A 21,013-nucleotide genomic window follows, 5' to 3' on the forward strand; every position below is an offset into this window, starting at 1 on the left:
AAGAGGGTTTTTAGAGGTGCTGGAGCTTATACATTTATGCATTTTATTCCTAGTGTGCAGTCATTTATACTTGTCGTCTTTGAATTATTTTTTTTTCATTTTCAGTCCAGTGCTCTAATTTATCTAGGTCCTTTTGAATTTTAATCTTGTTCCCTGTGCAGCAGAAATTCTTTCATGGACCTGAGTTATATTATAGAACACAAATTAATGCAGTTAAATTCCAAATTAATAAAAACACATTTCCAACCTATGCTGGAACCCGTTCAATTTACAAACTGCAATGCTATCATTTCTGAATTGACAAGGAACACATAATTTTGTTTTCAGTATATCAAAGCCTAATCTAGTCAGTCACATGGACAGAATCCTGATTATAATGTCTACAAATGGAATGTTATTCCTTATCAAAGATCTGCAGTGTGGGGGGGTTAATTGAGGGAAATTGCCTTCCCTTTCCATTAGGGGAAATCATCATCAGGATCAAAGGCATCACGTTCCTGAAGTCACTGCTATATTCAACCCAGCCCCAATAATAAAATTAAAAAAAAATCTATTTTGCCAATACAGCTGTCGATGCAGGACTACAATAATTGTTAATCATTAATTCAAACTTTGTTTACAAAAATACAACAAATGTAACAAAACAAAAATGATATTTGTAAGATTTATCCGTGAATTCATTGAACTCATGCAGAAGTAAATAGTCCTAACAGTCAAGTGGTTTAAGAGACCCCTTGGTTTCAGGGGGGAGAAGAAGAAGATATTGGATTTATATCCCGCCCTCCACTCTGAATCTCAGAGTCTCAGAGCAGCTCACAATCTCCTTTATCTTCCTCCCCCCAAACAGACACCCTGTGAGGTGGGTGGGGCTGAGAGGACTGTCAGAGCAGCTGCCCTTTCAAGGACAACCTCTTTCAGAGCTATGGCTGACCCAAGGCGATTCCAGCAGGTACAAATGGAGGAGTGGGGAATCAAACCTAGTTCTCCCAGATAAGAGTCCACACACTTAACCACTGCACTAAACTGGCTATCTGGAGGGGACGCAATTCTATCCCGGCACAAGTTCTTTCAAGATTTGCCTTTTGTAACTATATATTACAAGACTGCATAAGGGTATAGTAGCTTGAGCTTTACACAGTCCACCAAAGGCATTATCCTAACTTTATCTTTGATATTTGATATTCCTCCCTTCCTCCAAGGAGTTCAGGGTGGTGTACATCATGGTCCCCTTTCGCATTTTATCATCACAACTATCTTGTGAGGTAGGCTAGGTTGATAGAGAATGATGACTGGTACAAGGCTACCAAACAAACTTCATAACAATCTGGATTTGAAATTGGTTCTCCCAGATGCTAGTACCTCTTTGGTTCAGTTCACTGGGATCACACTAGAAAAAAGGAGTCCTATTCAAAGAGTAGATGAGCACAAGCAAGGCGATTGCCAGTGCTACATGGGCTGATAGTTATTTGCTTTATTTGCAAGCATTTATATCCTCTTTGTGCGTATGTGTGTTTCTAGAAGCCCAAGGGAAATAACAGGGTGCCAACATAGTCAAAGCAATGTTAAACTCTTTTTTTTTTTTGCAGTCTAGACAGTATAAATAATTTTTAAAAATAGCCAGCATATTAAAACAAGACATTTGAACTCATAAAATTCCCACAAGAGCAAAATTGTTTCAACTGCATGTCTGGAAGTCTGCAGTGTAGTGATGTGACAGATCTGCCCAAGGAGCTTTTTTCCAATGGGGTGGGGCCAGAATTGAGAAGCCCTGGGGACAGGTATTGTCAAGATGTGCCACACTTGCAGACAGTGGAAGCAATCAATTTTCATGTGGAAAGCACAGCTGGTAGGTGGACGATATGTTCTCTTCTGGGTTGTCTTGATCTGGGCAGCACATAGACATGAATACAGCCCAAACAAAAACAACGGAAACTTTATCCATTCACAGATTTTCATTTGTATGAACATACAAATTATTTTTATACTGAATTCTCGTTTTTAATTTATGATGGTAAATGATGCCTCTGTTGTTCTAGCAAAGAACTGCTTTGGATGAGGCATGCAAGCATATATTTTCAATACACTGGCCCAAACTGAACCTGCTTTGGTGGGGAGGGCGGGATATAAATCAAAATAAATAAATGTAATGCTAGGCAGATCAAACAGTTTCTAGCACTATGACGCCATCACTTTGCATATTATTCTACATGTTGCCATCATTTGAAACTGGAAACTACTTTACTTTTCTTCCACTCACTTCCTGTTAGGAGCTTAGTTGTAGTATTTATATTTCTTAACTTTCTGTATTTTTTATGCAAAGGAATTATTAACAAATTCTCTGCCTGAGATTTCACAAAGAAAAGAATGAAAAGATACATGTCACCCACACATATCTAGTGCCAGATCCAAATCACATCTCAAGTGGCTTTGAAATACTCTTTAAAGAAGAAGAGTAGGTTTTTATACCCCACTTTTCTCTACATAATGGAGTCTCAAAGTGACTTACAATTGCCTTTCCCTTCCTCTCCCCACAATAGACACCTTGTGAGATAGGTAGGGCTGAGAGAGTTCTGAGAGAACTGTGACTGACCCAAAGTCACCCAGCAGGCTTCATATGGAGGAGCTGGGAATCAAACCCAGTTTAGATTCAAGTTCGCTATTATGAACCACTACACCATGCTGCCTTTGTTTCTTGACCATCCTGTTTGAGATGCATTATTTTAGGACAATCCTTTATCATCAAGAATGTGAAATGTTGGCATGTTTTGCTGTTCTGCCATGGAAGCTTTCTGGGTGAACTTGTTCCAGTCACATACTTCACACGACTGTTGTGAAGAAAAAATAGACGAAAGGAAACTGTGTAAACATTTGGGATTCCCAACTGGGAGAAAGATGAAATCAGAGCTTTTTTTAATAGAAGAAGCCCAACAGAAACTCATTTGCATATTAGGCCACACACCCCTGATGTCACCATTGTTCTGTATAGGAGCTCAGTTGCATATTAGGCCACACTCCTAATGCCAATTCAGCCGGAATTGGGTTCCTGTGCTTTCCTGCTTTAAACAAAATCCTTGGATGGAAAACAAACAAACAAATAATGTCATATGACTTCCATTGTTACTTACTATGAAATTTTTTCCAACAGAGAGAGACTTCCTTCAACAAAGAAACACTTCTTTTCATCAGAGGAAGTCTTTCTTCATTGGAGGAACCTTTCTCTGCTGAAAGAAGACTTAGTGGAAGATAGTAATAGGACTCAATTCAGTAGAAGGATGACATAGGATCCAATCCATAATATTCATATCATGAGAACTTTTGATTTATTGATACATGAAGGTGAAAAATGGGTACATTTTACAGACCAAATTTAGTGCAAGGAAATTTAAAATGGTGCAACAGTGGTGCAAAAATTCACATGAAGGAAACACATAATCAAAACAGGAATTTAGGGGGTTGAAATAGCATGTCCCTTAATTTGCGCTAACCCTTTCTTAGCAATAGCAAACCTGTAAGATTAGATAGAAGTCCCACTGAAAACTTTTCAGAAGTTATTGGGTGATCATCCTGCGAGCTGAAGAAATTGTTACCAGATAAAGAATGTGCTTGAAGCAATTCTCTGCCTGGCAAAAAGGTCAAACACTGCTAGAATTATAGGTATCAAGAGAATGAATACTGTGAACCAGCTGTCAAAGGTGACAGAATGAGCGTCTGCTCTGATGTGCTAATAAAGGGATTTCCTCTGATCCCAATGCCTTGAATCTAAGACATTCCTTTTAGGTTAAAAATATATGGGTTTCTGCTCAGAAGTTAAGCTCTTTGGCAGAGCTGCAGGCATAGTTTTGTCATTAATCAGGCTGGAGATCACTGCTAGAACACAGAAAGGTGAGTATAATATTTATGGGAATAATTCAGGGGCAGATTTTTTTACATGTTAGTTAAAATCAGTTTTTTTTTCTTAGTTGTTAGCTTCAAATATTTATTTTCTATTTGTTGAGTGCTAGTGGGGGTCAGGTGTGTCTCTATCATTTAGGAGGAATGAAGCACAGGAACTCCTTTTGGGCCATCCCCATATATAAATAAGACAGACCTTTCTCTCTGCCTCTATGCCTGGCAGCATCAGCCTTCCCTTCCACCCAGTGTTAGCAGTGGAGGATTAGCTTGTTGCCTAAGGGGGATAGGAAGGATCTTTTGGGGGCTCTCAGCCTAGATTGACTGTTGCCTTAGAGCTTTTTTCACTTATTCTGCAATGCAGCATTTGGGGCAGCTGAACTGAATGGCAATTATCCTATCACCCTGGCCACTAACCTATAGTTAGCAGGAAAACTGATGGTGTGGGAACAGCTGGTGAGTATCCAAGGAACTGGTGTGTTTTTAGAGAGTCTTTCATAATACAGTCTTTTGGGAGTCAGGGAATTTGGATGCCGGTTTAGAGCCTGAAAACTGTAGTGACTCCCAGGCTTTCCAGCAAGAGGCAGACATTGCTACAATGACTAGGGCAATCCTAAACAGAGTTATACTCTTCTAGGTCCACTGAAGTCAATGGGCTTGGAAGGGTATAACTCTTATGAAAGGCATGTCTTTTGGAAGAGCAGGTAAGGTTGCCAGCTCTGGGTTCGGAAATACTTGGAGATTTCTTTGGAAGGTGGAGCCTGGGGAGGGCAGGGTTTGGGGAGGGGAAGGACCTCGGCAGGATATAATGCCATAAAGTCCATTCTCCAAAGTTGCCATTTTGTGCAGGGGTACTGATCTTCCTACCTGGAGTGCCATCTAGAGGTTGGGAACCCTACATCTAGGTGGTAAAGAGCAAGGAGTAATCAGAGTACAGGTCTGTACATAAGAGAATGGTTGGAGTTGCCCAGATAAGGAGAGCAGAACTTTGACAATTCAACAATTCAACTTTGACAACTTTGTCACAATTCATGTAAGGCACATAGCTTGATACATTAAAACTGGGAACTTTCTCCAGTATGTGGTGTACAAGTCACAAATCCATGGGGAGCTCATGTATTGCACCAAAACAAAACTATACCTCCCCCCCCTTTGCACTTTGTATATTACACAGGAATAAAATGGAGGAGAAATTGCTAATCATACATAAACACTCTGCTGGTGCTAATGTGTGATATTGGCAGGTGCTCTTAACTGCCATTGTGTTTGATAGAGGTGATTATATTTGTCAGAGCTGGAATGAATGAGGTGGAGGCTCATGGGTAACCCAAAGCTTCTTCATCCAGACTTACCTATTAACCCACTTGTCTATTCAACATGTATTTGTAGACACATAGCAAAGCAGCCATTTCTCTATACAAATAGTACTTACAAATCCAAACAGTAGTTTACATGCAGACACATCTATAAATGTAAACATATACTTTAGAAACATTGTGTTACCACAGAATATTATAACTGTGTTACCACTGAATAACGTTATAGCAATCTATTGCCATTATGTATGGGGTCTTCTGAATTCCCAGCTTTCAGTTCTCCTGTTTTAAATGTATGTATCTAGTTCTTTTCACTATGGAAATGTACAAGTGTATTTCTCAACTGTCTTTTCCTTTATATCCCTACAATGAAAACAGCTAGATGTGCCTTTTTTAAAAAATGAAAGCTTGGAATCCAAAGGAACTAGCAAACGGTGGCAATATATAATCTTATGGCAATATAATGCAACAGGACTTCCTTTTAAAAAGTCCTCTGGTTGCATGAGTGGGGAATAGTTGCAGTGATGGGGAGGAAATAAAATGGTGCTGATGGGGGCAGGACTTCTAAAATGTACACCTTTCTGCTCAGATGGCTTACTAACATGCTTTTTGGGGCAAAAAAGACTGTACCAAACCAGATATGAGAAAGAAAGTATGGAACAGGGAAGTCTGGAAAATGAACAACATCAACATCATAGAGAAAAATACTATGTGGATATTTTTAAAAAAATACAGCACCTTGCAGTTTGGAAACCAAGCTACAGAAATACCTCTGTATGGATGTAGCATATCACTTGCATTCTTCATTCCTCTATCCTTGTTCCATTCATATTTCTGAATTGCTCTGTGCTTGTAAGAGGTGAGTGAGGCCCAGAAAGCCTCCTGTGTTTTGTATTAGAAAAACAAGAAAGTGATATGCTCCTCCACTAGAAACTGGAGAATTCTGGCTCCTTTGGCACTTAGCAGAGAGGCTGAGAGACAGAAAAAGAGTGTGGTGGCTATGTGGTCAAAAAAAGTGTGGGCTGAAATATGAATTATTGCCTTTTATAAGCCCTGGCTAAACCACTAAGCAATATAAGCATGTGTTAGGACACCAGGGGAAGGGGGGGGCACCACAGAGTTTACCCTCCAGCTATCATGCCCCTAACTCTTTCAGTGCCACACTCAACATTAGTCACTTTTTTTTTTTATTGTATCTGCTGTGTTCAACCCTAACTTGCATTGTTAAGAAAACCATTTTCTTTGGCATGGTGAGCAATTACTGAGTCTTGTCAGTCAAGCAATAGAAAGGCTGAGGAGCACCATTGCTGGGATGTGCTTAGGTAATGAGTTTGCTTTAATCTGGCCTTGCCTTTTACATTTGGCAAGCAGACCATTTTTAACATACACTCACTGGATGGTGTTCCACCCCACAATCATTTTGCGACTCTTGTGAATTCCCAGGTGAACATTCAGGAAGCAAATCCTCTGGCTGTTAGCAAACTGATGCTACACTCAAGCTCATGTCTGTAGATATAGTTTCTCTGTGCCTGTATTCTAGCACAACATACCTCTGCATACATGGAACTATATCTGATGATAGAAAAGCTCTAAACTGCAATGATTAATGGTGACAATTTGTAGCATAGTGAAATGCCATCTGTCTCTGCTGCTGAATTTCCAATTTATTTTATTCTTTGCTCTGAATGAGCTAAGCGTCTCTCCCCCACCCTCTCCCCAGAATGCTGACACATATCCCCTGCTCTTTGCCCTATTGAAAGGTGCATACTGAAGGAGAATGAAGGCGTCATATTCTCTGTACAGCGGAACTCGCCATTACCACAAACTTACAATGCAATCCTAAGCAGAGTTGCACTCTTTGAAATCGAATCAATAGATTTAGAAGAACCCAGCTCTACGTAGGACTATATTGTTCGCCCTACACATCTCAAGTTTTTGTGTTTCACGGTTGGCACACCAGGTAGTCACTTTGTTTGCACGCATAAGTTATTATTTATTAACATTTAGTCTACTGCCTCCTCTCCAACTGACAGCCCACACAAAATCTACAAGTGCCATTAAATCCTTCTGGCTGAAAACTGCCCAGATGCACATACACCTTGCACTGCAGTCTGAGGGAAATGAATGTATAATTAGCAGGCACAAATGATCCATAAACAACATAGCTTTGAAAAATAGGTTGCTTACCTGCAACTTTTTTCTTCTTCAACATGATGCACAGAGACTACAAGCAGCAAAATAACTGTCTGGTCAACTTCTAATGAAGTGGTAATGCATTTTAGAAAGTGCATTACCTCTTCCTGCTTAGTAGCTATCTGAATAACATGTAATATCTAACAAATGCTTATATGTAATTATTGAGCCTTAGCTGTTTCACAATATACAACTTTAAAAAGAAGTGCTTGGAAGATATCTACAGATAAAGTTTATTAACAAAAATATTCCAATGCTTATACTTCAATTTGATATCCCTGTAAATAGATCCTGACTTCTGTCCCTCAGCATGAGCTGGTGACCATATGTCTACTCTTCAGTTCTTGATAAACCGTGAATCCCCAAACACCCACATGGTTGTTTCTAAGGTAACAGAATATGATGCCTTCAATTTAAATGAATCCAGCTCTTAATATTCAAGACTGCTTCAACCGCAGAACAAATCAGAAGTAATAGCATTGGGCTAATATGAAGTATTATCTCTGAGGCCAGCTTGATTTATATACAAGAGAAACATAAATTACCTTTAAAACCACATCACAGAAGAACTGGAAGATACAGTTTACAATCAGTAGGATGCAAGAGAATATTTTGTAATCAAGTTCAAATTTAGGTAAGAGACTTTTATAAACAGCACATTTTCCACTACACGGTCATATACATATGAGTTTATATGTCAGAAGATGGTTTATTTATTGAGACATAGATGGCCTGCTAGCCTATCACTTAACTGGCAGCTTCAGTAATAAATTATAACCACACCTTTCTTTTACCAGTTTCACTCACAACACCTAGTCTGTGTTTTAGTGAATTGTAAGTCAGGATGCTGTGTTAAGATCAGGGGTCATTGTAGAAAAAAGAGGTGCGAGAATTCATTAGCACAACTCATTTGCATAACTCACCCCTGACATCACTGGCAGGTGTACTAAATTATATCAGCTCAGCATCTACCTTAAAATGCTTCTTTAATTATAATTGTCATAATAAAACCTTAATCTTTTGCAAAAAATTTTTGCAGATAAAATCACGTCGCTCTGCCACGACCTCCCCACCACATTGGATACAGTACAAGAACTCAAGGCTCCGTGCCTGTCTTCTGGTTCAGTTCTGGATCACTTTGACACACTTAGCTTGGGGGGAGTTGACGGACTCCTCTCTACTGTATGCCCAACAACTTGCGATTTGGACCCATGTCCCTGTTGGCTAATTAAATCCTGCCAGAGGGAACTTAGATGTCCTATACGGGACATAGTAAATAGATCCATCTCAGAGGGGTGTTTTCCAACACCTCTTAAAGAGGCAGTGGTCCGCTCTCTCCTGAAAAAGATTACATCAGATCCGGCCGAATTGGCAAATTATTGGCTGGTCTCAAATTTACCATTTTGGGGTAAAATCATTGAGAGGGCAGTAGCGTTACAGTTGCAGAGTTTTCTGGATGACGCTTCCATCTAGGATCCTCATCAGTCCGGCTTCCGCCCGGGTCATGGGATGAAGACAGTGCTGGTCACCATGGTGGATGATCTCCAGAGGCATCTGGATTGAGCTGGTGTGGCAGTGTTGATGTTGTTAGATCTATCGGCTGCATTTGATACGGTCGACCATCGGCTGCTGACCCGTCACCTCGCCAATGCAGGGATTCGGGGGCTGGCCTTACAATGGCTTTCCTCCTTCCTTGACGGACGGGGACAAAAAGTGGCAATTGGGGGAGAGCTGTCCCAGCGGCACTCAGTAGATTGTGGGGTGCCACAAGGGGCAGTGCTCTCTCCAATGTTATTTAACATCTACATGCGCCCCCTTGCCCAGATTGCCCAGAGATATGGGCTTGAGTGTCATCAATATGAGGATGATACCCAGCTCTATCTACTAATGGACGGTCGACCTGACTGCATCCCAAAAAATCTGGACCTAGCATTGCAAGCCATGTCAGATTGGCTCAGGCTGAGTAGGTTGAAGCTGAATCGAACAAAGACAGAGGTCCTTTGCCTGGGTCATGGCAGTCTGGGAAGGGAAATCCCCCTTCCAGTTTTTGATGGTGCACCATTGAAAGTGGCGCACAAGATCAAGAGCTTGGGGGTTCTACTGGAGCCTTCCTTTTCAATGGAGGCCCAGATAGCAGCCACTGCCAAATCCGCTTTTTTCCATCTTAGATGGGCGAGGCAGTTGCCCCCTTTCCTAGAGCGTCACAACTTGGCAACAGTGATCCACGCAGTGGTCACCTTGAGATTGGATTACTGTAATGCCCTCTACATGGGGCTGCCCTTGTGCCGAACCTGGAAGCTGCAGCTGGTGCAGAATGAGGTGGCTAGGCTATTATTAGGGCTCCCGAAGCGGGAGCACATACAGCTGGGGCTTCGTAGCTGCACTGGCTGCCAGTTGTATACCAGATTCGTTACAAAGTGCTGATTAGTACCTTTAAAGCCCTATAAGGCTGAGGACCTGCCTACCTTAGGGACCGTCTCTCCTCATATGTGCCCCAGAGAGTACTGAGGTCAGGTACACAAAATCGGCTGACAATCCCTGGGCCGAAGGAGGCCAAACTGAAGAGTACACGTGAAAGGACCTTTTCAATCGCAGCTCCACACAGGTGGAACCAACTACCAGATGAAGTGCGGGCCCTGCGGAACTTGATCAATTCTGCAGGGCCTGCAAGACTAACCTTTTTCAAATGGTCTTCACTTAAATGTGGATTAATCCACTATATTTGGCCATCATAAACTAATAATAATAATATAATAAATACCGAGGAGAACATCTAGAGTATAGCACTGAAAATGTTAATTTCTATTGTAATTTTATGTTTTTAATTATAATGGTTTTAATTAGTAAATTGTATGTATTGTTTTGGAAAATGTTTTATATTGTAAATTGTAAGTTTTACATGTTGTGAGCCGCCCTGAGCCTGCTTTGGCGGGGAGGGCGGGATATAAATAAAATATATCATCATCATCATCATACTTCTTAGATTACTTTATCCTATGTGGCCATAGTGGCATGATGATTTCCATCTGTCTGCTTTATATGTTGTGGTTATTTTCCCTTTTTTGGAGTGGGGGGATTAGAAAGTTTATCAAATCTTAGAGTTTAGCAAAATTCTCACAGGGGGTTTGAACAATGGAGCCCAAAAGCAAGTATTTTTTGGATGGAGAGGTAAGAAAGAGCACAATAAAATTTAGAGGTTCTGGAGCTTCACTGACCAAAATGAGGCCTGGTTAAGATATTCCACTTCAAAGCACTTAACATGAATGATAATTTGACAGTAACAGAGACACATACAAGTTGTCTTTTTCTTTTAAGACTCATCTAAACACTAAACATATGTTTTGTTCACAGCTGACTTCACTTCATTAATAATCTTTGCTAAATGATTGTTCCTTTTCAGTTTGTACTGTCCTGAGTTATCTGTTTCCTTCCAACTAAGAAAGGGAACTCTTTCCTTGTGCTATTCCACTCCTAAGAATTATGTGGGTTTTTTTTAAAAAATGAAGAATGTATTTATATAAACTACAAACCCTATTATTACAATTGAAGTTATCCTGTTTATATTGTTATCTGTATGAAGTCTCCTGCCACCAGCCAACAGAGCTTAGCATATTTAATTATGTGCTGGGCTGTGTCTAATATATGCCTTATATAAATTGTCAATTTAATCCTTTATTTTACTTGTCATAAGTATAGGGAAACAGCCTTTTTGAAACTTTAGTTTGTTCTATCAACATTTTCTGCATGAACTGCTGTATTCTCATTCTGGCACTTACTGTCTGTCAGTCAATCAAGTTTATTAGGATCCAAGATCAGAGAACAGAATCAAAATTTACTATCCTTTATATAAATATATATTTTTAGTTGGTAGTGATAATCGGTGTACCTGGATAATTTTAGTTTTTGGCCTCAATAGTCTTAAGAATGTCTCCACCAGTTTATCACAAGATCTAAAAGATATGCTAATGATTTCATAATTCGTTGACAAAATGCTGAATTCCTTCATATATAGAGATGGGCACAAGCTGGCTCAATTTTCCCCTAAAGTTTGTGATTAACTTTGGCCAGTCCATGGTTCACAAAGTGAAGTTCATGGCAGGTCAGCTAGCAAGAACACTCCATGAACTTTCCAGTAGGTTGTGCCAGTTGGTGAATGGATACATTTCCAGACAGATTTCATCTGCTTAAACAAAATGTTTACCAAACAACAAAGAACAGTGGGATGAAATTCTCCAGCCTTGGAAACACATCAGGTCAAACTAGTCATGTCAGTTTCAAGAGGGTTCCTCCACCATTTTGCTGGGGTTACTTTGTGTTCACATCCCATCTTATTGCACATAGCTTGCAGAATCCCACCCTCCTTGCTAGGCTTTGAGATCAGTCCTTTTAAGCTTGCAGTGCTGGGTTCTGCTGGGCACTCTGATTGCACTGGTACTGCTGGGCACTGGGCACATTGTACTAGTTTGTTGTCTACAATGTGCACATTTTATTGCATATTATACTGCGCTTTGAGATGAGTCTTTTAAAGCTTGCAGTTCCAATGGCACTGGGTTCTGCTGGGCACTCTGATCTAACTGGTACTGTCAGGCACTCAGCACATTGTATTAGTTCTGCTGGGCTTGCAAAAATGTCCACCTGCTTAGATTGTAATTGAGCTGCTATTGCCATACTGGCATTGGGTTCTGCTGAGCACTAGTATATTGCACTGTTTCTGCTGGGTTTGCACCACCACCCCTGCTTGGAGCATGATTCTGTGAAAGACATCAGTCCTGTTGAGCTAGCATTGCTACAATGGTACTGAGTTCTGCTGGGCACTAATACATTGCACTGGTTTGGCTGGGCTTACAAACATGCCCCCCTTCAGTTACTACTGCAGAGATTCTATGGGACTTTGATTCTGCTGGGCTTCTATTGCTCTTGGGTTTGTTTGTTTTTTGCTGTTTTTCTATCCTCCACTGGAAACAATGGAGGATTAGGGCAACTTTTGGAGTGTATAACTTGGACTCATAATTCCAATCCTCACTGAACTTGGATGGCAAGTTAATCAGTTGGAAATCCTCTGCAAGTTTGGTGTCTTTGATGTGCCTAAAATATGCTTGTAAACATTTTCTTTTAAATAAATACCTTATAACTTTTGAGGCTAGCAGTGGTTCTCTGTACCACTTAGGCCTCCATGTCTCAGACAGGCTTTTTAAAAAAGTGCTCCAGGGGGAAGGCAGGCAGTTGGCAAGTGGCTATTTCTCCAGGGACACACAAGGCAATAAACTGTCCTTGTGGTGACCAGGTGCTGGGCAGCAGGAGAAGCAAAGGCAAAGTCTCAGAACTTGGAAGAGAAGCTGAGCCTCCCAGTGGGCAATTCCATACAAAGGTCAGGTGGTTATGGCAAGCTACCCAAGAGTGGAAGAAAGGCTTCTACAGGTGTGAGAAAAACCTGGGAGGGCAAGGTGGAAATGGAGCCTGTAGGCCAGAATAGGAGTGTTCCACCACACTGGGCAATAGATTAAATGGTATGTCAATAAACTACAGAAATTGCCTCACTGCTAATTACAGCTTCTAATTTAAAAAAAAAAATCAAAGGTCATATTTCTGATTATAAACAATGGTCACTATTCAATCCTAAATCAAGTGCATTTAAAAGCTGTTGATTTCAGTGGGATTAAGGGTGTGTAAATCTATATTGGACGATGGCCAATACCTATTAGTTCAAAATAAATAAAACATTTTAATTGCATCATCCCTTAATTTTTGTCTTAAAATGTCAATATTGAAATTTACAAAAATATACATATAATATATGAAACATTGTTCAGATTTTTTAAACTATCCAACAAGTTATTTGAACTTCTCTTATTTTATAAGTAAAATAAAGAAGCAGAGAAATGTTAAATGCTTGTGCAAGTACCATGAGCATTGATGTTCAGAATTACAGGCCACTAATTTCATGGTCCCATTTTAGCATACATTATTGCATCATGGACTTGAGCCACTCTCCCATTTGTATGCACAACACCCTTCATGCACATTAATCCTCATAAGGCATTTCAGAGCTGTGTTCCTCCTCTTTCTGTGATGGAGGCAGGAAGATACCATTTTGGCCATTGCAGGACATGGAAGGATTGAATTTTCCATATTCTTACTAAGGAAAGACTTGATACCAGCAGTCCCCTCACTGGGAGGATGGAAGTCCGGGCTGGGAGGATAGCAGACCTGGGCTCCAAGTGCTGGTGGATGGGTTCTTGCCTTGTAGAATGGTTTGGTGCCCCCCCCCCACCAGGCCATGCTCCAGAGTCATAAGGGGGTACATTGCTTCAATAGCGCAGAAGATCCTGGGCTTGCTTTATCCTGAAGTCCAGTTTAAACTGGGCTGCTGGAGAAGCAAGCTGTGCTCCTGTACTACATGGAACACACTGTTGTGGTGGAACAGATGATCCTGGGGTCAATTTCTCCTGCAGCCAGTTTAAATTAGGATGCTGGAAAAGTGAACCCCAGGTGCTCCTGTGCCATGCAGAGCACACTGCTCCCAGTGGTACAGAAGATCCTGGGATCTCTTGATCCTGGGATCTCTTTCTCCTACCCAGGCTGCACATCCACCTCCCCGCTCTGCTGACCTTCTTCTGAGAACATGGTCTTGGATTCCTCTAAGGGCCTCCTGCAATTAGCACCATGGGAGGACTATGAGGGTCTCTTTCTTTCTTTCTTTCTTTCTTTCTTTCTTTCTTTCTTTCTTTCTTTCTTTCTTTCTTTCTTTCTTTCTTTCTTTCTTTCTTTCTTTCTTTCTTTCTTTCTTTCTTCTCCCCATCCCTTCCTTCCTTCCTAAATGTAGGCCTACTCACAAGTTTAATCCTAGTAGGTCTTTTGGCTCATGAGCAGCATTTTGGCTCAAGAGATTCTAAAACTTAGATGAAATGTTGCTCAGGGCTCTGATTTATACAGCCTGTCCCCTCACATTAAGTGGTGGTGCTGAACTGGTGTGTCTCGGCTGAAGGCACACATTTATACGTACTCCACCTTCTACTTTTTATGATCTTCTATGTCTTCTGCTAAACTGTGGGTGTTAGGTGGACTTAGGGCTCTAATCCACAAACTCTCTCTGCTCACACATAGCAGTGGGGCTCAGCAGTGGAGACTGGAGAGTTACTGCCATGTTCCTCACAGATTTCTTATGCTTTCAGATGATCACTAGAGTCTTTTTAAAATGCAGACCTCAGCTTCCCCAACAGTTTTTCAATAATCTAGATAGGAGAGCCATATACCAGTTTGTGTCACAATAGCCCATCACACAAAACAGCCTGTTTTCACCTCAAGTGAGTAGATAGAGACTGAGATCCCTACTTAGCTTAAGAAACCTCTAAAATTGATACTTTTTTCTCCTATTCCTCTCCTCCTTCTTCCCTCCAAGTGCCCAAAGGACATAGATTGGTCATTTTTGGCTTTCTCTTCAGACCACCTATGTACACAGGGTATTGGCATCAGTGTTCCTTTAAGCTGTGGAGTCTTGTGAGCAAAATTCTACTTTGTGAGCAATACTCTTTCTAAGCTGTGGAGTTCTGTGAGCAAAAATTCTACTCTGTGAACTACTAACATTAAAGTTGCGAGCGACGGCATAAATTAGTTTGCTCTGGGGCCATTTTTCCTGAGCTAAGATAAAAATGTGTGAGCTGGAGGCTAAAAAACCTGTGAGCTAGCTCACACTAACTCAGCTTAGAGGAAACACTGATTGCCATCTACTGAAAAAGGGATGGAGTTGGCTCTGTCAAGCTCCCATTGTCTGTAATAGCCTGGCACACTGATAACCACTGATAACCAAGGTTGTAAATTACAATTAGGGTGGCAAGACCAGGCTATTATGAGAAAGCACCCATGGGAGTCTGGATTGATCTCCCTGCCAGAATGTTTTAAAAACCAAAATTTTACTTTGTTATTTCATATATCAGTGCTTACTCTGTATGAAGGAAACACCATTAATGTTTTATGAGACTTGAATCATTTGACATCCTGATAGAATCTTACGTTCTTGGAAAGATGTGAAGAGCATCTGGAATCGGCTGCTTCGACTTCCTTCATCTGCCCACATGCGGATTACTCCAAGACCTGTGCGCAGCATCACATCATTAGCAACAGTGCTGCAAAACTTAGCTTTTAAATCCTCCACTGAGCTACTTCCATCATAGACAGCCACAAAATTCCTTTTGCATTCATTAGAATTCTGCATTTCATAGTCCAAGAACCGTAAATATATCTACAAAACAAAAAAACAGTGAATATGACAGCATAAACCAACACTGGAACAAGAGGCAGTCAACAGTATTCTTTCCTTTTTTGTAAGGCTACAGACTGAATGGCAAGAAAATAATCCACTTTGCTATTTGAACAATAGAATATTGCTCTTGTTGAACCTTCTTGCTCAGTAACAAGTAGCAATAGTGCTGGAGGCTGAATTATATTTCTACTAGATAAGGATAGCCACTAGATAATTCAGTTTGAGTCTCTTTTCCAAACAGAGTCTTTTCTTGAGAAACACACAATTTACACACGTATGAAGTTACATGTATGTGTGAATCAGAGACCACAGGTGTTTAATATTACTCAAATGGGCGCAGTCAACTAAAAAGTTACTTTCAGATACTGTTATATTATTTGCATATTCAGAAAAAACCTTCATAAAGCTAAGAATTGTTTTATTTCCTTTGGTCCTAACAAATAAAAAATCTGTTGCTTATGAAAGTTATATTTTTAATCAATCAACTTTTTAAATAAATCAACTCTAATATTTTTGTAAGTATGTACAGAAAAATCAATGCAATTTTTAGGCATTCTACATAATAATACATTTTGACCAAATTTCTATTTCCAATTATCCATAAAGCCAGCATTGGGAATTCAAGGGGTTTTTTTTAAAGCATATCTGTAATGAAGAACAATTGCACAACTGCAATATCAAATGTTCTGTTACAATGCTATCAGTCTGTTATAATCTGTAGGAAGTTATGCCATGAAAACAGATTTAGAAAGTTAAGTGAAAATATACAGTCATACTATTAGTAGCTTGAGACTCAGCTGGGAATTTGTGAAAGGTTCAGTCCTGCCTGCTTGGTTGTGACTTGGTCTATCCAACCCAACAAAAGTCATACTGATGTTTGATATTGTTACATAATGGCTCTGGTCAAGCAGCTCTCAGGACTGGCTAATATTCACACCCCCAGCAGAAGGGAAGTGTATATATGTGGGGCTGTGTAAAGAAAAAACATGGCTCAGTTTTGGAAGAGATGCTGACAAATTCTGAAGCAGTAGAACACAGCAGGAGACAAGTAGCAGCTTTAAGTAGCACAAACTGTAAGATTCCATGTGCATGCACACTTCTTCACACTTCCATGTGCATGCACACTTCTTCAGACGAGGAATGAGGTACAAGACATTCCTCGTCTGAAGAAATGTGCATGCACACGAAATTTTACATTCTGAATAAAAGTTTGTTGGTCTTAAAGGTGATACTTGACTCCTGCTTTGTTCTACTGCTTCAGACCAATACGGCTGCCCACCTGGATCTAAATTCTGAGGCAGATACTGGAAAATAGCAAAAAGAGGACACAGCTATTGCTGAGAGGGCTGACTAAAGCACCATGGGGGATTCTCCCTCTGTCTCTCTGAGGAGACGATGTACGGTGGTTGACCTGTAGCTCTGCTGGAGTGCCTCTGTGCCAAAATAATTAAATAAATGTTAAATAAATGTTGTGAGCAATGTTCCTTCTAAGCTGAGTTACTGTGAGCTGGCTCACAGATTTTTAGCCTCCAGCTCACACATTTTTGTCTTAGCTCAGGAAGGATGACCCCAGAGCACAATAATTTATGCAAAAACAAAGCACAACTTTAATTTTTGCTCACAAGACTCTGCAGCTTAGAGGGAACATTGGCTGGGAGCATCCCAATCAATCAACTGATTAGCTAATATATTTACATAGAAGGTGAATTTCATTTACATAGAATACATTTACATAGAAGGTGAATATTATTCCTGTAATATTAAGCACTTGTTTTATGTATGTATTTATTGAGATTTTTTTTATCCTGCCCCTCCCTCAAAATGGAGCTCGGGGGGGGGGGCTAACAGCATAGAATCATAGAGTTGGAAGGGACCTCCAGGGTCATCTAGTCCAACCCCCTGCACAATGCAGGAAATTCACAAACATCTCCCCCTAAATTCACAGGATCTTTATTGCTGTCAGATGGCCATCTAGCCTCTGTTAAAAAACCTCCAAGGAAGGAGAGCCCACCATCTCCCGAGGAAGCCTGTTCCACTGAGGAAACGCTCTAACTGTCAGGAAGTTCTTCCTAATGTTGAGCCAGAAACGCTTTTGATTTAGTTTCAACCCATTGGTTCTGGTCCTACCTTCTGCAGCAACAGAAAACAATTCTGCACCATCCTCTATATCAGGGGTGGCCAACGGTAGCTCTCCAGATGTTTTTTGCCTACAATTCCCATCAGCCCCGGCCATTGGCCATGCTGGCTGCGGCTGATGGGGGTTGTAGGCAAAAACATCTGGAGAGCTACCGTTGGCCACCCCTGCTCTATATGACAGCTCTTCAAGTACTTGAAGATGGTGATCATATCACCTCTCAGCCACCTCCTCTTCAGGCTAAACATCTCCAGCTTCTTCAACCTTTCCTCATAGGACTTGGTCTCCAGACCCCTCACCATCTTCGTTGCCCTCCTCTGGACATGTTCCAGCTTGTCTATATCCTTCTTAAAATGTGGTGCCCAAAATTAAACACAATACTCTAGGTGAGGTCTTACCAGAGCAGAGTAAAGTGATACCATCACATCATGTGATCTGGACACTATACTTCTGTTGATACAGCTCAAAATTGTATTTGCCTTTTTAGCCATCACATCACACTGTTGACTCATGTTCAGCGTATTATCCACTAAAACCCCTAGATCCTTTTCGAACATACTACTGCTAAGACACGTCACCCCCATCCTATAGCCATGCATTGGATTTTCCTCCCTAAATGCAGAACTTTATATTTATCCCTGTTAAAATTCATTTTATTGGTTTTAGCCCAGTTTTCCAGCCTGTCAGAGTCATCCTGTATCATGTTTCTGTCTTCTACTGTATTTGCAACCCCTCCCAATTTAGTATCATTGGCAAATTTAATAAGCATTCCTTCTATTCCTTCATCCAAATCATTTATAAAGATGTTGAACAAAACAGGTCCCAGGACAGATCCTTGAGGCACTCCACTTGTCACTCCTCTCCAAGAGGATGCGGAACCATTCACAAGCACTTTTTGGGTGAGATCTGTCAACCAGTTACAGATCCACCTAACAGTAATAGGATCCAAACCACATTTTACCAACTTGTCAACAAGGATAGTATGTGGAACCTTGTCAAAAGCCTTACTGAAATCAAGATAAATGATGTCTACAGTATTCCCCTGATCTGGCAAGGTAGTCACTTTCTCAAAAAAAGAGATCAGGTTAGTGTGACATGACTTGTTCTTGAGAAACCCATGCTGGCTCTTAGTAATCACATCCATTCTTTCTAAATGTTCCAGGGTTGACTGTTTGATGATTTGTTCTAAAACTTTTCCGGGTATAGACGTCAAGCTGATGGGCTGGTAGTTATCTGGATACTCCTTTTTCCCCTTCTTGAAGATGGGGACAACATTCACCTGCTTCCAATCTTCCAGCACCTCTCCTGTTCTCCAAGAATTCTCAAAAATAATAGCCAGAGGCTCAGAAATTACATCTGCAAGCTCTTTCAGAACCCTTGGATGCAATTCATCTGGCCCTGAGTTTCTTTTAAAGAAACTAGGTTTTTATGTACTATCCCTATGCTGATCCTAGGTTGGAACTTCATACCCTCCTTATATGTTCTGGTTTTGCCATGTTGAGCACCGTTTCCCTGAGAAGAGAAGATGGAGGAAAAGTAGGAATTGAGCAGTTCCGCCCTCTCTTCATTACCTGTTACAATTTCTTGCCCTTGCAATGGGCCTACCATGTCCTTGCTCTTTTTCTTACTCTGAACATAAGAAAAGAACCCTTTTTTTTGGTTGTTTTTAGCATCTTTGGCTAGCCTAAGCTCATAATGAGCTTTAGCTTTCCTAACTTTTTTCTCTACAAGCACTGGTGATTTGACAGTACAATAACAATAACATGACAGTACAATAACAATAACACAACCATAATTTTAATAAAATCTAATTAAAATTCAGCACACAGGTTTTGGCATAAAAACCAACAGCATTGTTGGTAGAATCCATCAAAATTACATTAGTAGGAAGCCTGGTGGAATACTTTTGTTTTATATGCCCTGCAAAATGTGAACAAGTCCTGCAGAACATGCTCATTTGGAATTTATGGCTGTGTCTCTGAAATCAACAGGACCCCTGCATTAATGTGTTTATGACAAGGGCCAATTAGAGGAAATTGAAATTCAAATGGGGGCTAAGATTTATTGACATATGAGGGTTAGAAAAGCATTTGCTGATTTAAAAAAAAATCAAATTGTGTCTTACTTTTTAAAAAATGCCATATTTTGTTTTCTTATTATGGCTCTGGGCATCAAAAGCTGGAGTCAGCCCAGGATTCTCTGGAACTTATGAGAGGGTGTGCTTATGATTAGTTTATAAGAGTACCAAACTCAAATTACTAATTTTAAGGAAGACTATTATGTCAACAGAAATACAAGGGTCTTAATCTGCTGGGATTCCTGTGTAGACAGCCTTAAACTCCACAATAGAAGCAAGTGAACCGGCTTGCAACTAATGGCTATTTTCTGCCATCTGAAGGGTATTTCTACCAGCAAAATAAGGTAGTGAGGTGGTGGTGATGACTTTCACTGATTTCCCTGTCCCATATTTATGCCTCATTGTTTGCATGAATTCTATGATAATGTTTTGCGGGACATGGTGGACAATATCAGAAGCACAAAGCTTGAAAACCCAGTTCTATGAGCTCTGCTCCACTCACAGTTCTTCTCACTGGATATGAGCCAATATCAATAAATAACATATATAACCAAGCAAGTTCCAAATATTCTAAGCTGAGCCTCACTTAAACAGGTGGACCCAAACTGTAATGTTTCTCGCTTTTCCTCTATTCTGGACTATGTTCTATACAACTGTGAGAGATGAGTGGAAATACAGAGAAGTGTAGAGGTGGTTCAGGAAAGGTTGGAGCAAGTAAGCAGCTGAGGCAAGGCAAAGAGCAAAAGGAAGGAGAAGAAGGGAAACAGATCAAGACGATTTTGAAGGGAAAGAAACCCTCTCTTGCCTCTCCCCAGCAAATTTGATGATAGTTATCTTCAGGGCTTTTTTTGTAGCAGGAACTCCTTTGCATATTAGGCAACACACTCCGGATGTAGACAATCCTCCAAGAGCTTACAGGGCTGTTATTACAGGGCTTACTGTAAACTCCAGGAGGATTGGTTACATCAGGGAGTTGTGGTCTAATATGCAAAGGAGTTCCTGCTACAAAAAAAGCCCTAGTTATCTTATTATACCCTCAACAGGTTGGCCCAGACTAGCCCAGTCTTATCAGATCTAAGAAATTAAGCAGATTCAGCCCTGGTTAGTATTTGTATGGGAGACAACCAAGGTATTTCAGGGTTACT

The 21,013-nt window shown here is 40.6% G+C and overlaps 1 protein-coding gene across 4 annotated transcripts in view; it reads right to left on the bottom strand.

Moving 5' to 3' along the window:
* The window catches only part of NETO1 (neuropilin and tolloid like 1), a 149,252-nt gene that overhangs the window by 22,172 nt on the left and 106,067 nt on the right, over nt 1-21,013 (bottom strand). For 3 of the 4 annotated variants that reach the window (XR_009555671.1, XM_060244069.1, XM_060244070.1), the window contains exon 7: nt 15,408-15,636. The exons of the other annotated variant lie outside the window; for it this stretch is intronic. Coding sequence is in view for 2 of the 3 variants with exons in the window: in XM_060244069.1 (XP_060100052.1) it covers nt 15,408-15,636 (229 nt within the window). In the remaining variant the exon portion in view is untranslated. The remainder of the gene's footprint in view (nt 1-15,407; nt 15,637-21,013) is intronic. 4 annotated transcript variants of the gene reach the window in all.

Source organism: Heteronotia binoei, chromosome 7 (assembly GCF_032191835.1).
Source record: "Heteronotia binoei isolate CCM8104 ecotype False Entrance Well chromosome 7, APGP_CSIRO_Hbin_v1, whole genome shotgun sequence".
Classification (NCBI taxonomy): Eukaryota; Metazoa; Chordata; class Lepidosauria; order Squamata; family Gekkonidae; genus Heteronotia; species Heteronotia binoei.